Source organism: Castor canadensis, chromosome 11 (genome assembly GCF_047511655.1).
Source record: "Castor canadensis chromosome 11, mCasCan1.hap1v2, whole genome shotgun sequence".
NCBI classification, from domain to species: domain Eukaryota; kingdom Metazoa; phylum Chordata; class Mammalia; order Rodentia; family Castoridae; genus Castor; species Castor canadensis.
This window is the reverse complement of record NC_133396.1, coordinates 103,477,997-103,498,601: the sequence shown is the minus strand read 5'-3', so window position 1 is coordinate 103,498,601 and position 20,605 is coordinate 103,477,997. Positions and strand designations below refer to the sequence as shown.

The following is a 20,605-nucleotide window of genomic DNA, read 5'->3' as shown; positions in this document are numbered from 1 at the left end:
CAAGAGTCTCCCCAAAAAGAAAAGTCCAGGACCTGATGGATTCTCTGCTGAATTCTACCAGACCTTTAAAGAAGAACTAATACCAACCCTCCTTAAACTGTTCCACAAAATAGAAAGGGAAGGAAAACTGCCAAACACATTTTATGAAGCCATTATTACACTTATCCCTAAACCAGGCAAAGACACCTCCAAAAAAGGAGAACTATAGGCCAATCTCTTTAATGAACATTGACGCAAAAATCCTCAACAAAATAATGGCAAACCGAATTCAACAACACATCAAAAAGATTATTCACCATGACCAAGTAGGCTTCATCCTAGGGACGCAGGTGTTGTTCAACATATGAAAATCAATAAACGCAGTAAACCACATTAACAGAAGCAAAGACAAAAACCACTTGATCATCTCAATAGATGCAGAAAAAGCCTTTGATAAGATCCAACACCATTTCATGATAAAAGCTCTAAGAAAACTAGGAATAGAAAGAAAGTACCTCAACATTATAAAAGCTATATATGACGAACCTACAGCCAGCATTATACTTCACAGAGAAAAATTGAAACCAGTCCTTCTAAAATCAGGACCCAGACAAGGATGCCCACTATCTCCACTCCTATTCAACATAGTACTGGAATTCCTAGCCAGAGCAATTAGGCAAGAAGAAGGAATAAAAGGAATACAAACAGGTAAAGAAACTGTCAAAATATCCCTATTTGCAGACGACATGATCCTATACCTTAAAGACCCCAAAAACTCTACTCAGAAGCTTCTAGACATCATCAATAGCTATAGCAAGGTAGCAGGATATAAAATCAACATAGAAAAATCATTAGCATTTCTATACACTAACAATGAGCAAACTGAAAAAGAATGTATGAAAACAATTCCATTTACAATAGCTTCAAAAAAAAATCAAATACCTAGGTGTAAACCTAACAAAAGATGTGAAAGACCTCTACAAGGAAAACTATACACTTCTGAAGAAAGAGATTGAGGAAGACTATAGAAAGTGGAGAGATCTCCCATGCTCATGGATTGGTAGAATCAACATAGTAAAAATATCGATACTCCCAAAAGTAATCTACATGTTTAATGCAATTCCCATCAAAATTCCAATGACATTCATTGAAGAGATTGAAAAATTTACTGTTAAATTTATATGGAAACACAGGAAGCCACGAATAGCCAAGGCAGTACTCAGTCAAAAGAACAATGCAGGAGGTATCACAATACCTGACTTCAAACTATATTACAAAGCAATAACAATAAAAACAGCATGGTACTGGCACAAAAACAGACATGAAGACCAGTGGAACAGAATAGAGGATCCAGATATGAAGCCACACAACTATAACCAACTTATCTTTGACAAAGGAGCTAAAAATATACGATGGAGAAATAGCAGCCTCTTCAACAAAAACTGCTGGGAAAACTGGTTAGCAGTCTGCAAAAAACTGAAACTAGATCCATGTATATCACCATATACCAAGATTAACTCAAAATGGATCAAGGATCTTAATATCAGACCCCAAACTCTTAAGGTGATACAAGAAAGAGTAGGAAATACTCTGGAGTTAGTAGGTATAGGTAAGAAGTTTCTCAATGAAACCCCAGCATCACAGCAACTAAGAGATAGCATAGATAAATAGGACCTCATAAAACTAAAAAGCTTCTGTTCATCAAAATAAATGGTCTCTAAACTGAAGAGAACACCCACAGAGTGGGAGAAAATATTTGCCAACTATACATCAGACAAAGGACTGATAACCAAAATATATAGGGAACTTAAAATACTAAATTCTCCCAAAACTAATGAACCAATAAAGAAATGGGCAAGTGAACTAAACAGAACTTTCTCAAAAGAAGAAATTCAAATGGCCAAAAACACATGAAAAAATGCTCACCATCTCTAGCAATAAAGGAAATGCAAATTAAAACCACACTAAGATTCCACCTTACCCCTGTTAGAATAGCCATCATCAGCAACACCACCAACAACAGGTGTTGGCGAGGATGTTTGGAAAAAGGAACCCTCTTACACTGTTGGTGGGAATGTAAACTAGTACAACCACTCTGGAAAAAAATTTGGAGGCTACTTAAAAAGCTAGACATCGATCTACCATTTGATCCAGCAATACCACTCTTGGGGATATACCCAAAATACTGTGACACATGTTACTCCAGAGGCACCTGCACACCCATGTTTATTGCGGCACTATTCACAATAGCCAAGTTATGGAAACAGCCAAGATGCCCCAGCACTGACGAATGGATTAAGAAAATGTGGTATCTATACACAATGGAATTTTATGCAGCCATGAAGAAGAACAAAATGTTATCATTCCCTGGTAAATGGATGGAATTGGAGAACATCATTCTGAGTGAGGTTAGCCTGGCCAAAAGACCAAAAATCGTATGTTCTCCCTCATATGTGGACATTAGATTAAGGGCAAACACAACAAGGGGATTGGACTTTGAGCACATGATAAAAGCGAGAGCACACAAGGGAGGGGTGAGGATAGGTAAGACACCTAAAAAACTAGCTAGCATTTGTTGCCCTTAACGCAGAGAAACTAAAGCAGATACCTTAAAAGCAACTGAGGCCAATAGGAAAAGGGGACCAGGAACTAGAGAAAAGGTTAGATCAAAAAAAATTAACCTAGAAGGTAACACCCACGCACAGGAAATCAATGTGAGTCAATGCCCTGTGTAGCTATCCTTATCTCAACCAGCAAAACCCCTTGTTCCTTCCTATTATTGCTTATACTCTCTCTACAACAAAATTAGAAATAAGGGCAAAATAGTATCTGCTGTGTATTGAGGGGGTTGTGGTGAGAAGGAGGGGGTGGAGTGGGTGGTAAGGGACGGGGTAGGGGCAAGGGGGAGAAATGACCCAAGCCTTGTATGCACATATGAATAATAAAAGAAAAAAAATGATCATTTTTACAATATGTAAACTCACCACAAAAAAAAGAAAAAATATGTCACAATTTATCTATACAACAAGATACTATGCAGTGTTTTAAAATAGTATAGATCTATACACAGATCTAAAAATATTACATTGCTTGTTAAATAGATATGCTTTCAGATATTTATATGTTTACATTCATCTATAACTGTACGAAAATACAAAAATACCTAGAGACATACATACATACTAAGTTTGAACAATGGTTACCACTTGTGGTATTAGCTTATAGGAAATACTTTTACTTTTTATCTTTAAATTCTTTTAATTTACAAAAGTGATTATATGATTGATTTAAAATTAGAATACAGACATCAAACCATATTAACACATTTTCAAAAGTTTGGGAATAAAAGAAGGAGCACTGCATTCATAAAGCCTATAGAGGCTGCAATAGATACAGGATTTAGGTTGTGATGAAATTTACAAAGGCTATAGTAAATATGGGGCACTTAGATTGGCTTGTGTATACCAAAGATCTCACTAAAAATTGAGTATAATCACAATAACTTTCTATGTAACTGTTTTAATTCTAAACTGGTAAAAGGGGGCCAGGCATGGTGCCACATGCCTATAATCCCAACTGGGGGATGATTGTGAATTTGAGGCCAGCCTGGGCTATGTAGTGAGACCCTTTCTCAAAAAAACATGGCAACAATAACATGAAATATATTGAAGCATATTATTTTCAGTGGAAACAGAATAGCTAAGGGAAAGGCAGAGTGAGGGATCTGTACTGTGCACAGAGAAAATAGTTGTACAAATGATGGACACAGCTCCTTTTTATAAAACAGTCCTAGAAATGACTAATTTTGTGTTCATGTGCTCTAAGTTTTACTGTCCTTCTACTCCAAGAGCTCAATTTCTTTTATCCTATCCTATTTCCTCTTGTGAAAAGAAGTGCACAATTTGACCAATTCCCAAAAGGACCAGCAGGAATCAAACTCTGGTTGCATGTCCTTCTCATTCTTGGGTCTAAGATGATTTTCCTATTGGTTTCATCACGGTTTGTGCCAATGTCATTTTGCAGTAGATGAAGGAATCATCTCAGGAAGAAAAGCACCTGGAGGAGGTGTACTAAAAAACTGACTCCCCACAATCTCTTAAAGGTCGTATTGAGTATGAGGCTCAGGGTCATGGATGGTTTTCAAAGAGCAGAAACTTCTGTAATTTTACATGGTGTCTTCATAGTCCACATCCACAACATTTGCCTTCCTTATCCTAGAGTAGATGTCTGAGGGAATCTGGAAGCAAAGTCACATAGTTAGGACCACAGGAGGAAAGACAAGCAGATGTGCCTTCCACTGGCCCTCTTCCTTGGTTAGCCTGGATGTGTCATGTATCATGTTACCCCACATAGCACATAAATAAGAGCTTCTTGGAAGACTGTGGACCACCAACAGCATTTTTAGAGGGCCTATAGCCCACTGGAGGCTACAGAGCTCCTGAAGAGCTGCAAATGGATCTCTCATTTTCACGGGCCATTATTAGGCAGTCCCATGAACTGTCATTTCTTAAGGATGTTGGAATTCGTAGACTAAATTTAGTATGTCACTGGAGTTTTCCAAGGACTTGAATTCTGTCATGAGATATCTGGCTGCCATACTACACTAGACAAAACTGAAAATTACCTACTGTCATCCACACTTGGACAGAGTTGGAATACTTAAAGTTTTCAGAAAGTATTTTTATGGTATCAGGTGTATCTTGAATTGTTCAAGATTCACAAATTGCTGATTTTTCATAACATATCACTATTAGCCTAATTTTGTTCAATATTAACTTAGTTTGCTACAGATTGCTTCATTAATCTTGCAGTGATGGATGTATGGTTTAACAGTGTTTTAAGGTAAAGATTTTCAAATAAGTAGAAATTTAAAACTAGTTATACACTGCAGTTGAACTACAAAGCCTCCATATGTCCATTGCTAAGCTACATGTACATGTAATTCTCCAAAATTCCCTTTTAATTCCTTACTGTTATAGCTAAATGTTTTTACTTTCATTGTGTTGTAGTAAGGGACTATAAGATTTTACCTCTTTCGGGGTGGCACTATTTAAAGTTTGAGAACCATTCCCAGAGGAAACAGAAAAAGTGCATGAAGTGAAGAAGAATAGGAGACCTTCTCACCTTATTCTCACCATGTGTTCTCAGATGTTCAGCTGTGGAAGAAAAGTCAGTGCTTTGAGATCCCACTTACACTTAAAGTCTTTCATCACTAAACTCCTGTTAATAAAGGCTTCTTCCTCATCCATATCATTTCCATCGGTTGATTTTCACAAGTATGATTACCTTAGTATCCAGAGAAATTCTGACAGCCTAGGATGAGTGGGTAAGTATGCCCCTTCTGGCATAAGGGATGCCTTTATACCTCTCAGCTTTTCTGGGCCTGCCATGTACAGCATGGGTCAACCACAGCAACTAGGCAGCTGTGATGGAATGTGTAGGGCTCTTTAAAGAGAGCAGGCAAAGGCCACTATCTTTGAGGCTGCCATATGAAGCATGGCATAGACCAAGTTAGTGTTAGCACAGGGCTCTACTCAAGGCAGCTTCCAGAGCAAAAGTCAGACTTCAAGTAGGCACAGTGATGCTTACAGTAGCACAAAGTGCAGAGGCAGCCGCTCTGAGTAACACTGCCATACTGCCATACTCTTGGTTCTGGGAAAGACAAAAGTCAGAGAAAAATTCACACACACACACACACACACACACACATACACACACGTACATACCCTGTGTCTCACCTGCTGCTGGTTCCTGTTCCTGCTGGATTTGGTACACCAAAGAATAAACCTCATCCCCTCTTACAACATTCACTGAAAGAGAAAAAAGAACACATCAGTACATAATTGCTTCTTCCTGTCATTCAACTTACTCCATACCCACTGCCTATCAGAACCATGAAAACAGACGATTCATTTATATGCAGAGAAACTGGGGCACAGCAGTATCAGTTTTGATGAGCAGACATCATTTTGGTCCACCTCCCAGCTTGCCATACCCAGGTCATTTGGGAAGGCTCACCATTTTCATATATAGGCTGTAGCTGCACAGGGTCAGATGAGTTGAGGTAGCTTGGTTCTTGGGGTACAGGGTTGGGAAAGGTCCTGCAAATACAGAAATACATACTATCTGTCTGGGACTGCATCCCAAATGTCCCAGATATAATTATCTGAGATTGTAAAATATGAAGGAGAGAGGCCTGTTAAAATGGTCCTGAGAATACAAATGCACTGAACAATGAGCAGCGGGAATGTGCAGCTGTGTGTTATGAACCACAGCCTTATACACAGGCTGAGTGGGATACTGCAGTGCTCTATTGCATATGTGTAAGGTCCTTGGGTGACTGTTTCACTGTAGTGTTGTCCATACCCATTCACATTAGAAAGGCTCAGTAAATACTAAACAAAGAAATATGGAAAGCAGGTAGCTAGCCAGCACAAGCAACTAGAAGAACATGATTATGCTTGTAATGTACCCCCAGAGATTACTCTGATTTGGAAAAAATCTATTTATTGTCATCATAAACAATAATGCACTATAAAAATACATCAACTAAACATTGGTATCCCTAGATGGAAGTATTTTAGAGATGTTTTCCCCTTCTAAACCTCTAAAGAATCTCATCAATAATTTTTCAGTACGTTATCACTCTGTCTTGCATTTCAGAGATCTGTGTTTATTTTACTTACCCTAAAATAAGACTCTCAAGCTCTTTCCGTGTAGTCACACCTCTCAGCAGTCAACAGAATGACTTATAAACCCTCAGATATTGGCTGACTGTTTGGATGAATGAATGGTCCTAGCTAAAGCAATGGAACTTTCTTATTTTGCAAATTTATTAAGTGGCATCAATAGGGGAAATGGTGAAATAATTTAAAGTAATTAGTTACCACATGAAATCTAAATGAGGGGAAATAGCAAGCAAAGGGTCAAAGTTGCCAGTCAGACAACTCAGAAATGAGTTTTAAGTATAAGATGACAGGGAGAAAGCTCATGGGAGAAGACAATTCAATTTTTTTTAAGTTTTGCTGTGTTATCAGAACCTAGGGAGAAAGCAGGGGGTCTCACCTGAGTGGATCACCTGAGCATCTTCCTGCAAGACAAAAAAAATGGGTATACATGTCAATGTTTCCATACAGCCACTTGTGCAGTGATGCACCTACTGCCAGGACACCATCATGTGACCAGAGGACATACATGAGGAGACTCAGGTCTGGAATAGTTAAGTAAGCTTCCCAAAGAAGTAAGTACCAGAGGTAGGACTTGAACCCAGGTGTTTGAAACCTCATGTCTACAATATGCTTTGTAGCCACACCACTCAATCTTATCCTGCCAAAAGTCCTGGGAGGCAGGTGCAAAGTTAAATACATAAACGAATATGCAATTACAAATTGTGATAAAGTGGGAAGATACATAACTTGCAATCCGTAATAGAAGAGAGCAATTGCAGGATGTGTCATATACACATAGGTGAAACCTCCTGAAAAAGGTAACAGTTCAGCAGGAAAGTGAGGAAGATCCAGCAATGATTAGAACCTGTGGATGTATGGTGCATACTTCAGAGAGAAGGAAATTCATTTGACAATACCCTAAGGTGAATAAGAGTTGGTGCATTGACTTCAGAACCAAGAGCTGGCCAGGATAAGCTGTTAAATGTTTTTCTCTCAGGTGAATGGTTAATTATTTTAAATAATTATGTTTTATATCTAAGAAGAATAGAAGAATAAGAATCAGCTGAATGTCAGCTGATGACATATGGGGGATAAAGAACCTGACTAAAAATGTTACACTACTTTAGTAGGCTCTGGAAGTTTGTGAGTACATCTGTGTGTAAGGTGACTTAATGCATGTATTTATCCTTTGCAGTATACATGTCACAAATCCAGCCTGTTAGTGAAAACAAAGGTCACAGTAGCACAATACCAATCTATATAAATACTAACCTATTTTTCTCTTGAACCAGTAGCAAAATAATAGGGTCACAATGATGAGACTGATGGTGCCGAGCAGTCCCTCAAGGATTCTTGAAGTGAGGTTTTCGATTCTGTTCTCCATAGGCACTGAGGGGAAAGACTGGTATGTGAGCTGCTGCGAGGAAGCGAGTGGGTTGAAAATCAGACATCTTGGGTATGGGCTCTGCTTAAAGACTGCTTTTCCCAGGAGGCATTTCCTTATTTACCTAAGGACCTTCAACTTATGAAAGAACAAAGGCACTTAACTTCCATGTCCTCCATGCCCCTCAGATACATCACCCATGGCAGCACCATGAGCAGAAGCCCTGTCTGGTTTCAGTTTCTTCTAAGATGTTGGGAAAGAGGCATTGACCAAGAAAGCTATAACCTAAGTTATACCTGTGATGTTGAGAGTCACCACCTCACTGCGCTGGGCACCATGACCATTATTGGCCTCACAGGAGTAGTTTCCAGAATGATCTTCAGTCAGAGAGAGGTTGAAGGACACTCCTCCTCTGGATGGGGCTGAGCTATTTCCCATGATCACATCCTCATGATAAAACTGGTACAGGATAGGGGGAGAGCCTCTCAGGGCCTCACAGTGAAGCTCCACCACATCTCCCACCACAATCTGGGCCTCAGAAGTCCTAAGGGTGAGGACAGGGTGGGACACTGGAACTGAGAAAAACAGTGGACTGTCAGAGAGGGATCTCCAGTGGTACAATAGGCCTATATCCCTGCCTGTTCCCAGAGGATCAGTCCCATTGAACTTCCTCAAGGTGGTCCATGGGAATGTGAAGATGAGAGTGCAACATGCTAGCTGAGCTGTGAGCCTTAAGCATCACTTACTTCTGACAGTGATGCTCACCAGCCCACTGAGAGTGGGACCGTAGCCATTGTCAGCTGCACAGTAATATTGCTCGGCATCACTCTCCTTCATGGTGATGATTTCATACTCTGCTTTCAGTGAACGCTGGGTCTTTGTTTCCAGGTTTAAACCCAGAGCCCCTCTATACCAGAAAAAGGTGATGTCTCCAGTGCCGTTATCAGCCAAGCAGATGAGAACCAGCTTGTCTCCCTCCACTACCCATCCCCCTGGGGGCTGGGTCACCAAGCTTACATCAGAGATGCGAATTCCTGCAGAAACATGAGATAACAGGACGTTGGGGATGGTGCTGAGTAGGAAGAGTTTCAGCGACAAGGGGTGTATATAATAGTCAAAAAAACAAAGGCTACTGGCAAAGTCAATAACTTATATAGCATAACTTGGGGGCAGAGTTCTGCTGACTTGGAATCAGCTTTGGTTGGGTTAATGACTATAGGGTGAGAAAGACACCAAAATATTACCACAGAGAACGTGGTATCACCTCCCTCTCTGGGACACAGGATTCTCCTTGCCTGGATTTTCAAACTTTCCTTTATCAAGGCATAATAGCATAGTGACTGGAAGTCCAAATTGTAAATTGAATTGGTTGTTCCAACTCTTACTTGCTGTACATGCTTGATCAAATTACTTAACTTCTTTAACACCCAATTTCTCATCTTTAAATGGAGAGAATAATGTAGTTATCTCCTGCAGCTGAGGGTTTCAATTAAACTACAATGTGAAAGTGTTAGAAAAGTGCCTCCTATTCCCATTGTATTTAAGCTGTTCAAGGTTTTTATGGTGGTAGGATGGGGTAAGGGTAGATTTTGTTTAATAAATGAATTTTTAGCAAGTCTGGAACTACCTAGTACTCTGTAGGTACTAAATATTTGTTTTTTATGGAAGAAAATGTCATAATTTTCAACTCTGACATGGAATGACATAATTCAGAATAATGAAACACCCTCTTTGTGTTCTTTCAAAATCAACCCCCTCCACAAGTCCTTTTCCAAAAGACTACTCCACACACTTCTTCCAAAAAGCCTTCACTTGCTACCTTGCTTTGCTGAGCCTAAAGAGGGAAGGACATCAGGATAGCTACATCCACCATCAGGGAATGGCAGGGGAGGTACGTCACATTTTGCTCTCCTCTCCCCAGCTCTGACTCTGGAAGAGTATCCCTCTAACACTTACTCTGCACATAGATCTGAAACCGTGGGCTCCTTGTGGTGCTGTGCGTCTCAGTCTCTACCTCACACCAGTAGGACCCTGAGTCTTCCTTCCATATGGCAGGTATCTGGAGTTCTGGGTAGCTGCTGCAACCTGACGCCAAGAGCTGGCTATCTCTGTAGAAGCAGAACTGGAACTGTACATTTGACTTCTGTGGAAGGAACTGGATCTCACAGGTAAGGATCACTGAACTCCCCTCTATAGGCTTGGAGGGCTGAGCTTTCAGCACAGGACGTGGAAGCAACTCTAGAGAGAAGAGTTAAACACAAATCCAGGGCAATAGGAATCAAAATTCATGGTGAGAGGCATTTTGTGTTCTCAGCCAGCTGGACACAGAGAACATCCCTCACATCCCCTGGGTGGCAAATGGGCTTCACCATGAACCCACAGTGTTTATTACAGCACTTCCTGCTCCTATGCAGCACCATCTACTTCCAGGAGGCAACCTTCACCTCTGACTTCAGTCTTATTCTTTTTCGAGATTTCTATCCAAGAGCTAAAATTCCCTTTCTCAAAGTCAATGGAGGGATATTAAAGACTATCACTGAAGTTGGCATTGGAGATGGTAAAGCTTGAAGTTTTAGGAAAAGTGAAGGAATTTGTTTCATCTTCTTTGTGTGTATGTGTGTTGCTAGGGATGGAACTCTGCACATGCTAGGCAAGTGCTCTACCATAGAGCTATACCTCCAGACCCATTTCTCTCATTTTTGCTATGGGCCATGTTTGCTATTTCCTTCTGTTTCCTTTCCCTGACATCTCAGATCCATATCTCTCTCAATGACAGAATATGGGACCTGGAGGATCCGTCACTGTGACAATGAAATAGAGAAACTATTCACCTCTTTCTGACCCTGCCCTACCCCTACCATAATTAGTCCTGTTGGAAGAAAGGGAGTGCACTTGCCTAGAAATGCCCTGTGCCCATCATCCCTACAGCCCAGTTTCCTTCATCCAGAACTTGTAACAGAACTCCACAGAAGCCATGATGTGAGGAGCAAATTTAACCCATGCCTTAAACTGACAGGACATATCCTTTTATGACTTAGGAGTTGTCTTCTGGATAAAGATGGTTAAAGTTGCATTTTTCCATCACCGCTCTCCTTATTACTACCAAGGCAATAGCACACAAAATGTCACAACTCTGAAAGCACTGGCTCTTTGTGCATTTATCTAATCCTCATATTCTCTAACATTTGGGAGATTTTAATAGTTGTCCTAAAAGAAACACTCTCCCTCTCCCCATCTCTTTCTCTTTCTCTCCCTCTTCCTCTCTCTTTCTCTCTTCTTCCCCTTCTTCTTGCCTCCCTACCAAATGAAAATGCCAAGTGCTCTGGATCACTGTGGGACGATTTCTGGGCCAGCATCTATAATTTCCAATCCTTTCTACTATAAAGCTTTACCCTTCTCAACCTTTTAAGCATCAGTTCTATCCATGGTTACAATAATGCTCCCTCTACAGAATGGTTCCCATACTTTTTCTCCTCAGAAATCTGTAGTCCCCAGGCCATTGACACACAGCATAGCTTTTGGAGCTGAGCAGAAAACAAAATAAAAACAAGTAAGCCATTGCAACCCACTTCTCAGAATGGGACCAAGGAGGGAATGGAGCAGGAAGTCAGACAGGGATAACTGTAAGAGTCTGGAGCTCTGCCTTACAGTTCAGAATTTGTTTCAGATAATCTCATATTACAAAGATTACCTGGAAAATACCTGGAAACTGTTTTTTCATCTTTGATAGATTTGTGCTTAGGCTAGGATTGGGCACCTGGGCTTAGGCATAAAGGAGTGACCAAGCACAAGGAATGACTAGCATTAAAACAGGTGACATACTGAATGAGGAGAATTAGGAAAAAAGAAGTATGAGACTCAGACAAGCATCAGATAAGGGAAGAGAAAGATTAGGTTGATTTTGACCTCTCTGATCATGTGAATTCCTGACCCTATGTTATTTGAATGGGAAAAACAACTTCTTTTAAACTTGTGGTTAGTATTTTATACAGAAGAGAGTAGTTCTCACATGTGTGATTTGAATATGCTTTAGTGAAAGATTCCTTGTGGTGAGAAATTTTCCTACTGTTCTCCTCTGGGAAAGGTAAGACTTTGAATCAGGATCAGAATAATAAAGTAAATTTGCATACACTGAAGTCTGAGAGAGACAGCTGTGGCTACAGAGTAGAGCGAAAGATAGGAGGCAAACATATGGCTTCATTTCACAGGTGACCTGAGGACTGACTGCAGTGCTGTTCCCCATGGCTGTGTGACTTCGGCATTTCATCCATTGCCCGTGGTGGAGTACCCAATTCAGAAGACCATGGCAAACAAAGACTCTTCTAACATGAATCTGTGAGGCCCTCTACCTTCTTTGTGCAAATGGCATCTCCCTGTTATGCAGAGGCTTTCCAGAAATAAGATTCTGGAGATGGTAGAGAAAAACCTGCTCACCTAGCTGAGCAGACACAGCTCAGAGTTACCCAGGGCCCAGGGGAGCCACTGATTTCTGTACACTTCAAAAACTGTCACCAGATGTGTCTTAGACACGCAGGGGCTGCTCAGAGGGTCATCCACAGGTCTCCTATTCTGACCTGAGTGACAAGGTACCACAGACTATGACGAAGACAAGAAAACACAACTCACCAGCAGGTTCACAGAGTGGAGCTGGAAGAGAATTCAGTAAAGATCAGTACGGAGTAGTGAGTCCCAGAGCACACAAAAGTCTAACTCCTTAGAGAGCTCTCCCAACAACACACCCTCCTTCCCTCATGCCCTCCCCATGTCTCTACCTCTCTCTATCCTTCACTCACTCTCTCTCTCCCTCCTTCCCTCTTTTATTTTCCCTCCCTTGTTAACTTTTTCCCCTTCTCTTCTGCCTTCCTTCCTTCTTTCTCTTGGTTCCCTTCCCCACATTCCATATCACCCACGGGCCACCTGCCCACAAAACACATCGTTCTTTTTTTATGATCATAAAGTAATTTCCAAAAACTTTTGTCATCTATGATTAGGAGATGATGCCTCTGTTCTTAACTACTCAGTAGCTCTCTCTCTTCAACACTGTTGTCCCCATTCCTTTCTCCTTCTCTGAAAAGTGTTAATGATCCAGCTCTGGACTCACTGCCTCATAGTAGCAACAAAGTTGGGCAAGGAGGCTTACGGTCTCATGCTCAAGGCATGGGGGTTCCATGATTTGCCAACTGCAGAGGAGGCTTGGGTCCAAAGAAAGTGCACAGATTTCTCCAAAGCTTCTCTCCTAACCCCGAGAATTTAACCATAATATTATGGAATAATGGTCAAAAGGGGAAATGCAGGCTTGTATTTAGATAGTGAAGTTTTTTATCTTCATTCTTTATCTTACAAGCTGTGTGACCCTGGGGGGAGGGGGAGGAATGGTTCCCCTCTCTGTGCCATAATATCCTTTTCTATGAAACAGAGATAATAATAGTATCTACTACATAAAGTTTTGTGAGGATCAAATGAGTTGATATGTATAAAGTGCTTAGAATGGCACCTAAAATTTCCTTAGCATCCAATAACAATTGTCTCATTGTTATTATTATCTTTATTATGTTTGGTCTGAAATGCCCACTTTTTTAGTTAAAGTCTTGTTTGAATAATTTGTTCCTCAGGTAGGAGTAAGAATGAATGGGAGCTAGCTAGCACAAAAATTATATTTTATGTATTCATTCATACAACAAATGAGTTTCAATGCTTATTACATGCATTGAGCATGCCACTGAGGTTACAGGTAGGGATATAAACAATGGTCTTTAGTGACAAGGAATTTATACTACAGTGGGGGAGAGACAACTAAAAACAATATGTAGTAGTCATATTATATACTAAATCAGTTAGAGAATGATTGGTTCTAAAAGAAAAATAGAGACATAAGTTACAAAGTACTCAGTATGATCTTGATTATCTAGATAGATTCCATTTCAGAAGAAACCTGTGGAAAATCAGGTTGTCATCAGGTCTATTGACTATTTGGAAAAGAGAATTTTGAGCAGAGAAAAAGAGAAAATCTGAAGACCTTGATGCGGGGGAAGAGCTTGTCCAAGGAGGAATGAGAAGACAATTGACCCTGCAGCAAATGAGGTGGAGGACAATAGTAGACACTAGTATGCAAGAGGTAGCAGGAGCCAGGTACTGGTGGCTCATACCTGTTATCATAACTACTCAGGAGGCAAAGATCAGGAGGATCATGGTTCGAAGCCAGCCTGGGCAAATAGTCTGTAAGACCCTATCTCAAGAAAAACTATCACAAAAAGGGGGGCTGGTGGAGTGGCTCAAGGTGTAGGCTCTGAGTTCAAACCCCAGAACTGTGAAAAAAAAAAAAAAGAAGTGGCAGGAGCCAGTCCTGGGGTCCTTATGGACTTGGGTACAATTTGGGATTTCATTCTAGGTGTGATGGAGAGTCATAGACAATTCTGATTTAATTTATATTTGTTAGATCCTTCTGATACCACGAGAAAAGCATGCTATAGAAGTACAAGAAAAGCAGGGAATTAAATTCCCACTAACTTAGTAGGTATTTAGTCAAGGAGACTATCAATAATGACTCAGATAGATAATGGCTCAGATTAGGCAGCCTTGGTACTGTGATGTGATCATATTTTAGCTTAAATTTCAAAAATACAACAAAACTATTTTTTAAAAATCTTAAAGTAGAATCAATATAGATTAGATAGAAAGTATTAGAGAGTAGAAAGTATGAGAGAGACAGAGAAAGAGACAAAGAGAAAGACAGAGAGAGAGAGAATAAATTCGAAATTTGTGGCCACAACAGGAAGAATGGTTGGTTAATGACCTCAACTAAAATGCAGAAGTTGCAAGGATAAATAGGTTAAGTTTTGTGGTGGTAGAGGTAAAGGTGAAAGATCAAGAGAACTGCTTAGCAACCCATCTATATATTAATGTAATAAAGTGTAATGCATTGTAAACTGTTATATATTAGGGAAACATGGTGATAGAGAAAGAGTAAGTAATGGGGAGTTAAATCGATTAAAGCATGATATATACAGGCCCAAAGTACCAAGAAGAAACCTCCTTGGACTATCAATATGCACTTTCTTAAAAAATGAAGGACAAAGGGTAAAACAGGTCTTTTCTGAGGAGGGGATGGGCATAAGGAAAGGATGAATGAGTGTTAATATGGTGGATGTGTTTCAAATTCATGTATGAAAATAGAGGAAGGAAACTTGTTGAAATTGTTCTAAAAAGAGGGAAGGGGAAGAGGGAGAACAATGGAGGGGGTAAATCTAACTAAGATATAGTCTAAGCACATATATAAATACCACAGTACAACTATTATATGCTAATAAAAGAGGTTTGTTTAAGATGCCTATTAGACACCTGAATATCCATTAAATGCATGAAAGGTACTCAAAGATGAGGTCAAGGCCGGAGACATAAGTTTGAGTTTAATCCTAAAATGACACATTAAGTGACAAAAATAACATAATATAGGAAGTGAATATGATGAAGAGAAATCTAGATTTCAGCCTTGGGAATTGCCAACACTTTAAGGTCAGTAAAGAATCCAGCACAGGCACTGGAGTATCAGTATTAAGCAGGAAAGAGAAGCAACAGAGTATGGTATTCTGTAAGCCAAGTGAAAAGCATGCTCCTGAGATGCTGAGTAAATAAGGATGGAAGTGGACTCCTGGATGAGGTAACATGGAGGTGGTAGATGATATTAGCAAGGACAGTTTCAGTGGAGTGGTGGTGATAAAAGGTTAGTTGAAATTGGTTCAAGAAACAACGAAGAGAACAATTTAGCAGTTGCCAGGGGTTAGGAATAGGAGAACAGCTGACCATAAAGACATTGAAGTGATAGAAATTGAAGACATTGAAGACATTTGAAGTGATAGAAATGATCTATACTTTGATTGTGTTGATAATCACATGACTAAACTTTCGTCAAAAATCACAGTGTTTCAAAAAAAAGGTGAATCTTGATGTAATTAAAAATTAAAAATGAAGTTTAAAAGAAGAAAGGATGGAAGGAAGTGAAACAAAGCAACTCACTGAAAACATGAAGAGGCAGAGAATTGGTATACTGAATGAAATAATCTTTAGGTCATATTTTTATAATTTTAAGATAAAAGATATTACAGCATTTTTGTGTATCTATGGAAATAATCAACAATAAAGAAATGTTTTAATGGTGGAGGGAAAGTTTTGAGAAATGAAGAGAGGACTGGGACCCAATGCACAAGTAAAGAGTCCTGTCTTTGATAGAATGAGAGAGGTCATATTCATGGTGGGGGAGGGGAGGCAGAGTGTACGAATTCAGAGCTGAGTGGGCTGGTAGGTACAGCAGTAGAAATATGAGGAAATTTTTTGTGGTTGTTTTTGTGTTTGCAATGAAATGTGAAGAAGAGCTATAGCTTGAGAATAAAAAGGGATACATTTTAAAAGAAAGAAGAAGGTATGAATTAGTGGTCATTATGAGTAGGAGAACAAGGCCATAAATGTGTAGGATTATTGCCTGGTAGTGATCATGACCCCTTGATATTTGGGGCTCCACATGAAATGGAGGTAAGACAGCAGGGATGTCCTTGTATTTAAAGTTCTATTCAACTTCTTAGGCATAGGTATAAAGCATGCAGAAAAAATGTGTTTATCAGGACAGTACTGTGGGGGAAGGGAGTTGAGAGTGTCGCCTAAATAGTGTTGTGGTGATGGGCTGCAGCATCTAAGCAGAGTAATCGTGTGTGAGCATATGAAGTGTAATAATTGATAATGGAAAAGTAACCTTAGGGAGCCAAAGACAGTTTGGAGAGAAAGTGATAGAGAAAGTAAGCTAGAAATACAATGGAGAGGAGAGACTGTTGAAAACTAAGGGGCAATAAGTTCTAAGGTTTGGCAGTAGGAATGGGTCATCACAGAGGGATAAAAGGAAAAATGTTGATAATAAGAGAAACAAAGAATTGAGAGTCCAAGGTGTAACAATTTTTGTGGCTGTTGAAATCAGGAACAAAGATAGATTAATACTGGAAAGGAAGACAGGCAGTGAGCATTTCCTATGATATAAAAACTAAAATGATAGTTTCCTTCAAAGAATCTGGCTTTCTATTTCTGCCTGACTCTGAGCACTCAGTTGGAAGTAGAAATCTGAGAATTGCTGAGTATCTCAGAACAACACCAGGCAGAAACAACCCTAAGAAGCCCCCATCGCTTTCCAGGAGGTACAGTCTAGTGTGGTAGCATCCCAGACCCTGCTTTGAGTTGTCTGACTTACCACAGATCACCAGCAAGAGCCTCAGCAGCATGAGGGCCAGGTCAAGGATGATAAAGGAAGATGCACCTCATCAAAAAAGTAATCCACTTTAGAGTCAAGAGGTGACAGCTTGTCGGATGTTTGAGGAAGTCAGGATCGGAAGTTACCCTTCAGCACAGGTTTACAGAAATAGAAGAAGAAGAAAAAAGCTCTCCAATGGCCAATTTATATTTCCTCTCGTATATTAGCTAAGAACATTTAAGATACTCCCTTTTTATGATTTTGTTCAATTCCACAACTCGTGGATAAAATATACACAAAGGCCTTCAAGAACTCAGGTATCCATGAAATATAAGTTAGCATACAGTAAATATACCTGCACACCCATACCTGCATAATAGCCAAGCAATGTATTCAGCATAGGTGCCCATCAACAGATAAACAGATAAAGAAAATGTGGTGTATATACACAATGGAGTATTATTCACCCATAAAAAAGCATGAAATTATGTTGTTTGCAGGAAAATGGGTGGAACTGGAGATCATCATAAACTAAATAAGGCAGACTGAGAAAGAAAAATATTTTCTTCATATGTGGAATCTAGACATATGTATGTGTATATATATATACATATATATACACAAATAATATACATTACATGAATGTAAAAGAGGAACTGTTGGGGGGATGGGGGTTAATATGATTGAAACACATTATATGCACATGTGAAAATAGCAAAATGAAAGCCATTAAAAATTGGGGGGAAAGGAGAGAGGTGAGAGGGGGGTTAAGGAAGTAGTAGGAGTGAATATGATCAAAGTACATTATATGCATGCATGAAAATATTGTAATAAAAACCCCTTTGTACAATTAATATTTGTTACTAAAAAGGAAATGTCACTAGGATTAAAAAGAATAGGAAATTAAAATTTCATGTCTTTGAACTGTGCCTTGATTGAGGGTGAGATAATTTAATTTCTGATTTTCCCATCTCTGAACTTTAACTTGTAGGGAGATTTAATTTTGGACTTTGAACTCTGGTAATTTGATATTGATGGAGTTTATGTTCAAGTCTAGAACACTACACTTCAGTATTTTATTGTTGGGATGCCTTTGTGATATCATTCAATTTTACTGTGTAACCCCTGGTAGGTTGTGTTGGTCAGTGTGGCTGGAAATAATTTGAAATGGAAAACAGAAGAGGTTCTCCAATTCCATTTTGATTGTAGAAAGGCCTCATGGAACATGCTGTACTCTACTGACCCATCTCAGAACCTCATGGGACCAGAACCCAGTCTGCTTGTTCAGGAAGATCTCCAATGGAGAAGGGACTTTCTGGGAGGGTGGGGGGATGAGGGAGAGTTTACCTCTCTGAGGATACTGTCTTCACTTTTAGTTGACAATAAGCATCCTGACTAGACATAATGGATTCAAAGAATCAAAATTGAAGAATTTGGGAGAAACAAAAAAAGAACTCAGGTGTCTCAAATGAGGCTTCCCAAAGACTGTTCCTGACTAGTTCTGCTGAAATTCAAGTAGCATCTTTGCTAAGGATGTCTCCCCAATGTCTAATCAACACATTGTTCTTTCTCAGCAGTCTCTAGTGTAGTCACACTATGCAAACATGTCATTAAGCCAGGAATTGATGGGGCTGTCACTGGGTTATGTATAGTGTCTGCTAGTTATCACAAATGATTTGTACAAGGTCAAGCTGTTCATACAGATCTAATTTTCCATATTTAAACTGTGCATCAATAAATGAGCGTGAAACAGCTGAAAAGCAAAACCATGGGGAACTTCAATCTGAAGAATGTTTTAAAATAAAATACAGGAAATAAGCAAATGCAGATTGGCCTCTGGGCATTTAGGAAGAATTCACCAGTAGCATGACCTCTGGCATTTGTGATATTACCCCTCACCTCATCCCAAAATCAAGATATCTGTAATCTCTCCCACTGCTCTACTTAGTATACTAGAGGTACCACTTTGTAGCCCCCTCCCAAGCCTGTGTTTAATTCAGATTATGGATTACAGGAGAATAAGTTATCCTAATTTTCAAATTTTCTTGAATCTTTGAGTATCTAGGATTAAGAATAGCCAAACAAGGTATGGAAACTAAGCTGCTAGAGAACATGGAAATGTGCTATTCAGGAATGCCACTCAAATCCAGATATCAAGTCCAAACAGGAAGACTGAGAACAGAATGCAGTGGTTAGGGATGTGAAAACCTGACAGGAAAAGAGTTCAGTGCTGAGAACCAGGCTAAAAGCCCCTGGGAAATTGTTGAAAATGTGACAGGTGCACCCACAGCTTTGCTTATGGGCTTATATGCAGAGATAAATTTGCTAAATTTAAAGTGTTGGGACCAACACAGAAAATTCTCTTCCTTAAGAATGTGGTGCCCTCTAAACCCAAGGTGTAAGGAGTTTTGCACACACTGTGTATTTCACATTTCTTTTTCCTGTACTCATGTATCCTGCTCCAGGGCCCTCAGAGTTTCTTCAGATTAAAATATCTTCCCAAGGCTATACTTTCAGAGTATAATCTTCCTTCCTCCCCAGAAATAAAGGCTTTTTAAAAATCAGCTTCTTGGGGTATAATTAACATACATTAAAGTGAATCCATTGTAAGTATACAGTGCAATGATTGTTGACAAAATTATACGCTAATGTAAACACAGTCACAATCTAGAACATTTCCATCTCTCAGCATGGTTTTTTTTTTTTTTTGTATGCATGCCCTTTCCCAGGCACCCCAGACCTCTGTTAGTCTTTTCAAAGAAACAACTTTTTGTTTCATTGATTCTTTGTATAGTTTTTTTGGTCTCAATCTCGTTGATCTCAGCCCTGATCTTTATTATTTTTCTCCATCTGCTGGTTTGGGGTTTGGTTTGTTCTTATTTTTCTAGGAGCTTAAGGTGCATCATTAGGTTGTTTGAGAGGTCTCTGTTTTTTTCTTAATGTAGGCACTTATAATTATAAATTTTCTCCTTAGCACACAGCCTTTGCTATGTCCCACAGATTCTAGTCTGCTGTGTTTTCATTTTCATTAGATCCTAGCAACTTTTTGATTTCTTCCTTTATTTCTTCAGTCACCCACTGGTCTTTAAGCAGTGGGTTGTTTAGACTCCCTGTGTTGGAATATTTTCTGTGGTTTCTTTTCTTGTTGGTGTCTGGTTCTATTCCATTGTGATCTGATATGATGTAGGGTGTTATTTCAATTTTCTTGAATTTTTTGAGACTTGCTTTGTGTCCTAAAATATCTATTTTGGAGAAAGTTCAATGACTTGCAGAAAATAATGTGTATTGCCTGGTTGTTGGGTGAAATACTCTGTAGGTATGTCTATTGGTCTAATATGTGGAGTA

General features: G+C 39.5%; 1 protein-coding gene across 3 annotated transcripts; it reads right to left on the bottom strand.

The window, feature by feature from the left end:
* Positions 1 to 1,024: 1,024 nt before the first annotated feature.
* Positions 1,025 to 17,389, bottom strand: Fcrl1 (Fc receptor like 1). 3 transcript variants are annotated; one of them, XM_020183024.2, is made up of 11 exons: positions 17,261 to 17,377; positions 12,658 to 12,678; positions 9,988 to 10,269; positions 8,778 to 9,065; positions 8,328 to 8,606; positions 7,920 to 8,036; positions 7,045 to 7,069; positions 5,998 to 6,080; positions 5,718 to 5,789; positions 5,104 to 5,135; positions 1,026 to 4,216 (listed from the first exon to the last, which is right to left on the bottom strand). In XM_020183024.2, the coding sequence occupies exons 1-11, from the start codon at positions 17,289 to 17,291 to the stop codon at positions 4,145 to 4,147; spliced, it is 1,302 nt and encodes a 433-aa protein (XP_020038613.1). In that variant the 5' UTR covers positions 17,292 to 17,377; the 3' UTR covers positions 1,026 to 4,144. The 3 variants fall into 3 exon arrangements, with proteins under 3 accessions (XP_020038615.1, XP_020038613.1, XP_073903867.1); XM_020183026.2 differs by lacking the exon at positions 5,104 to 5,135 and having other exon boundaries at positions 1,025 to 4,216; XM_074047766.1 differs by lacking the exon at positions 12,658 to 12,678 and having other exon boundaries at positions 17,261 to 17,389.
* Positions 17,390 to 20,605: the final 3,216 nt, after the last annotated feature.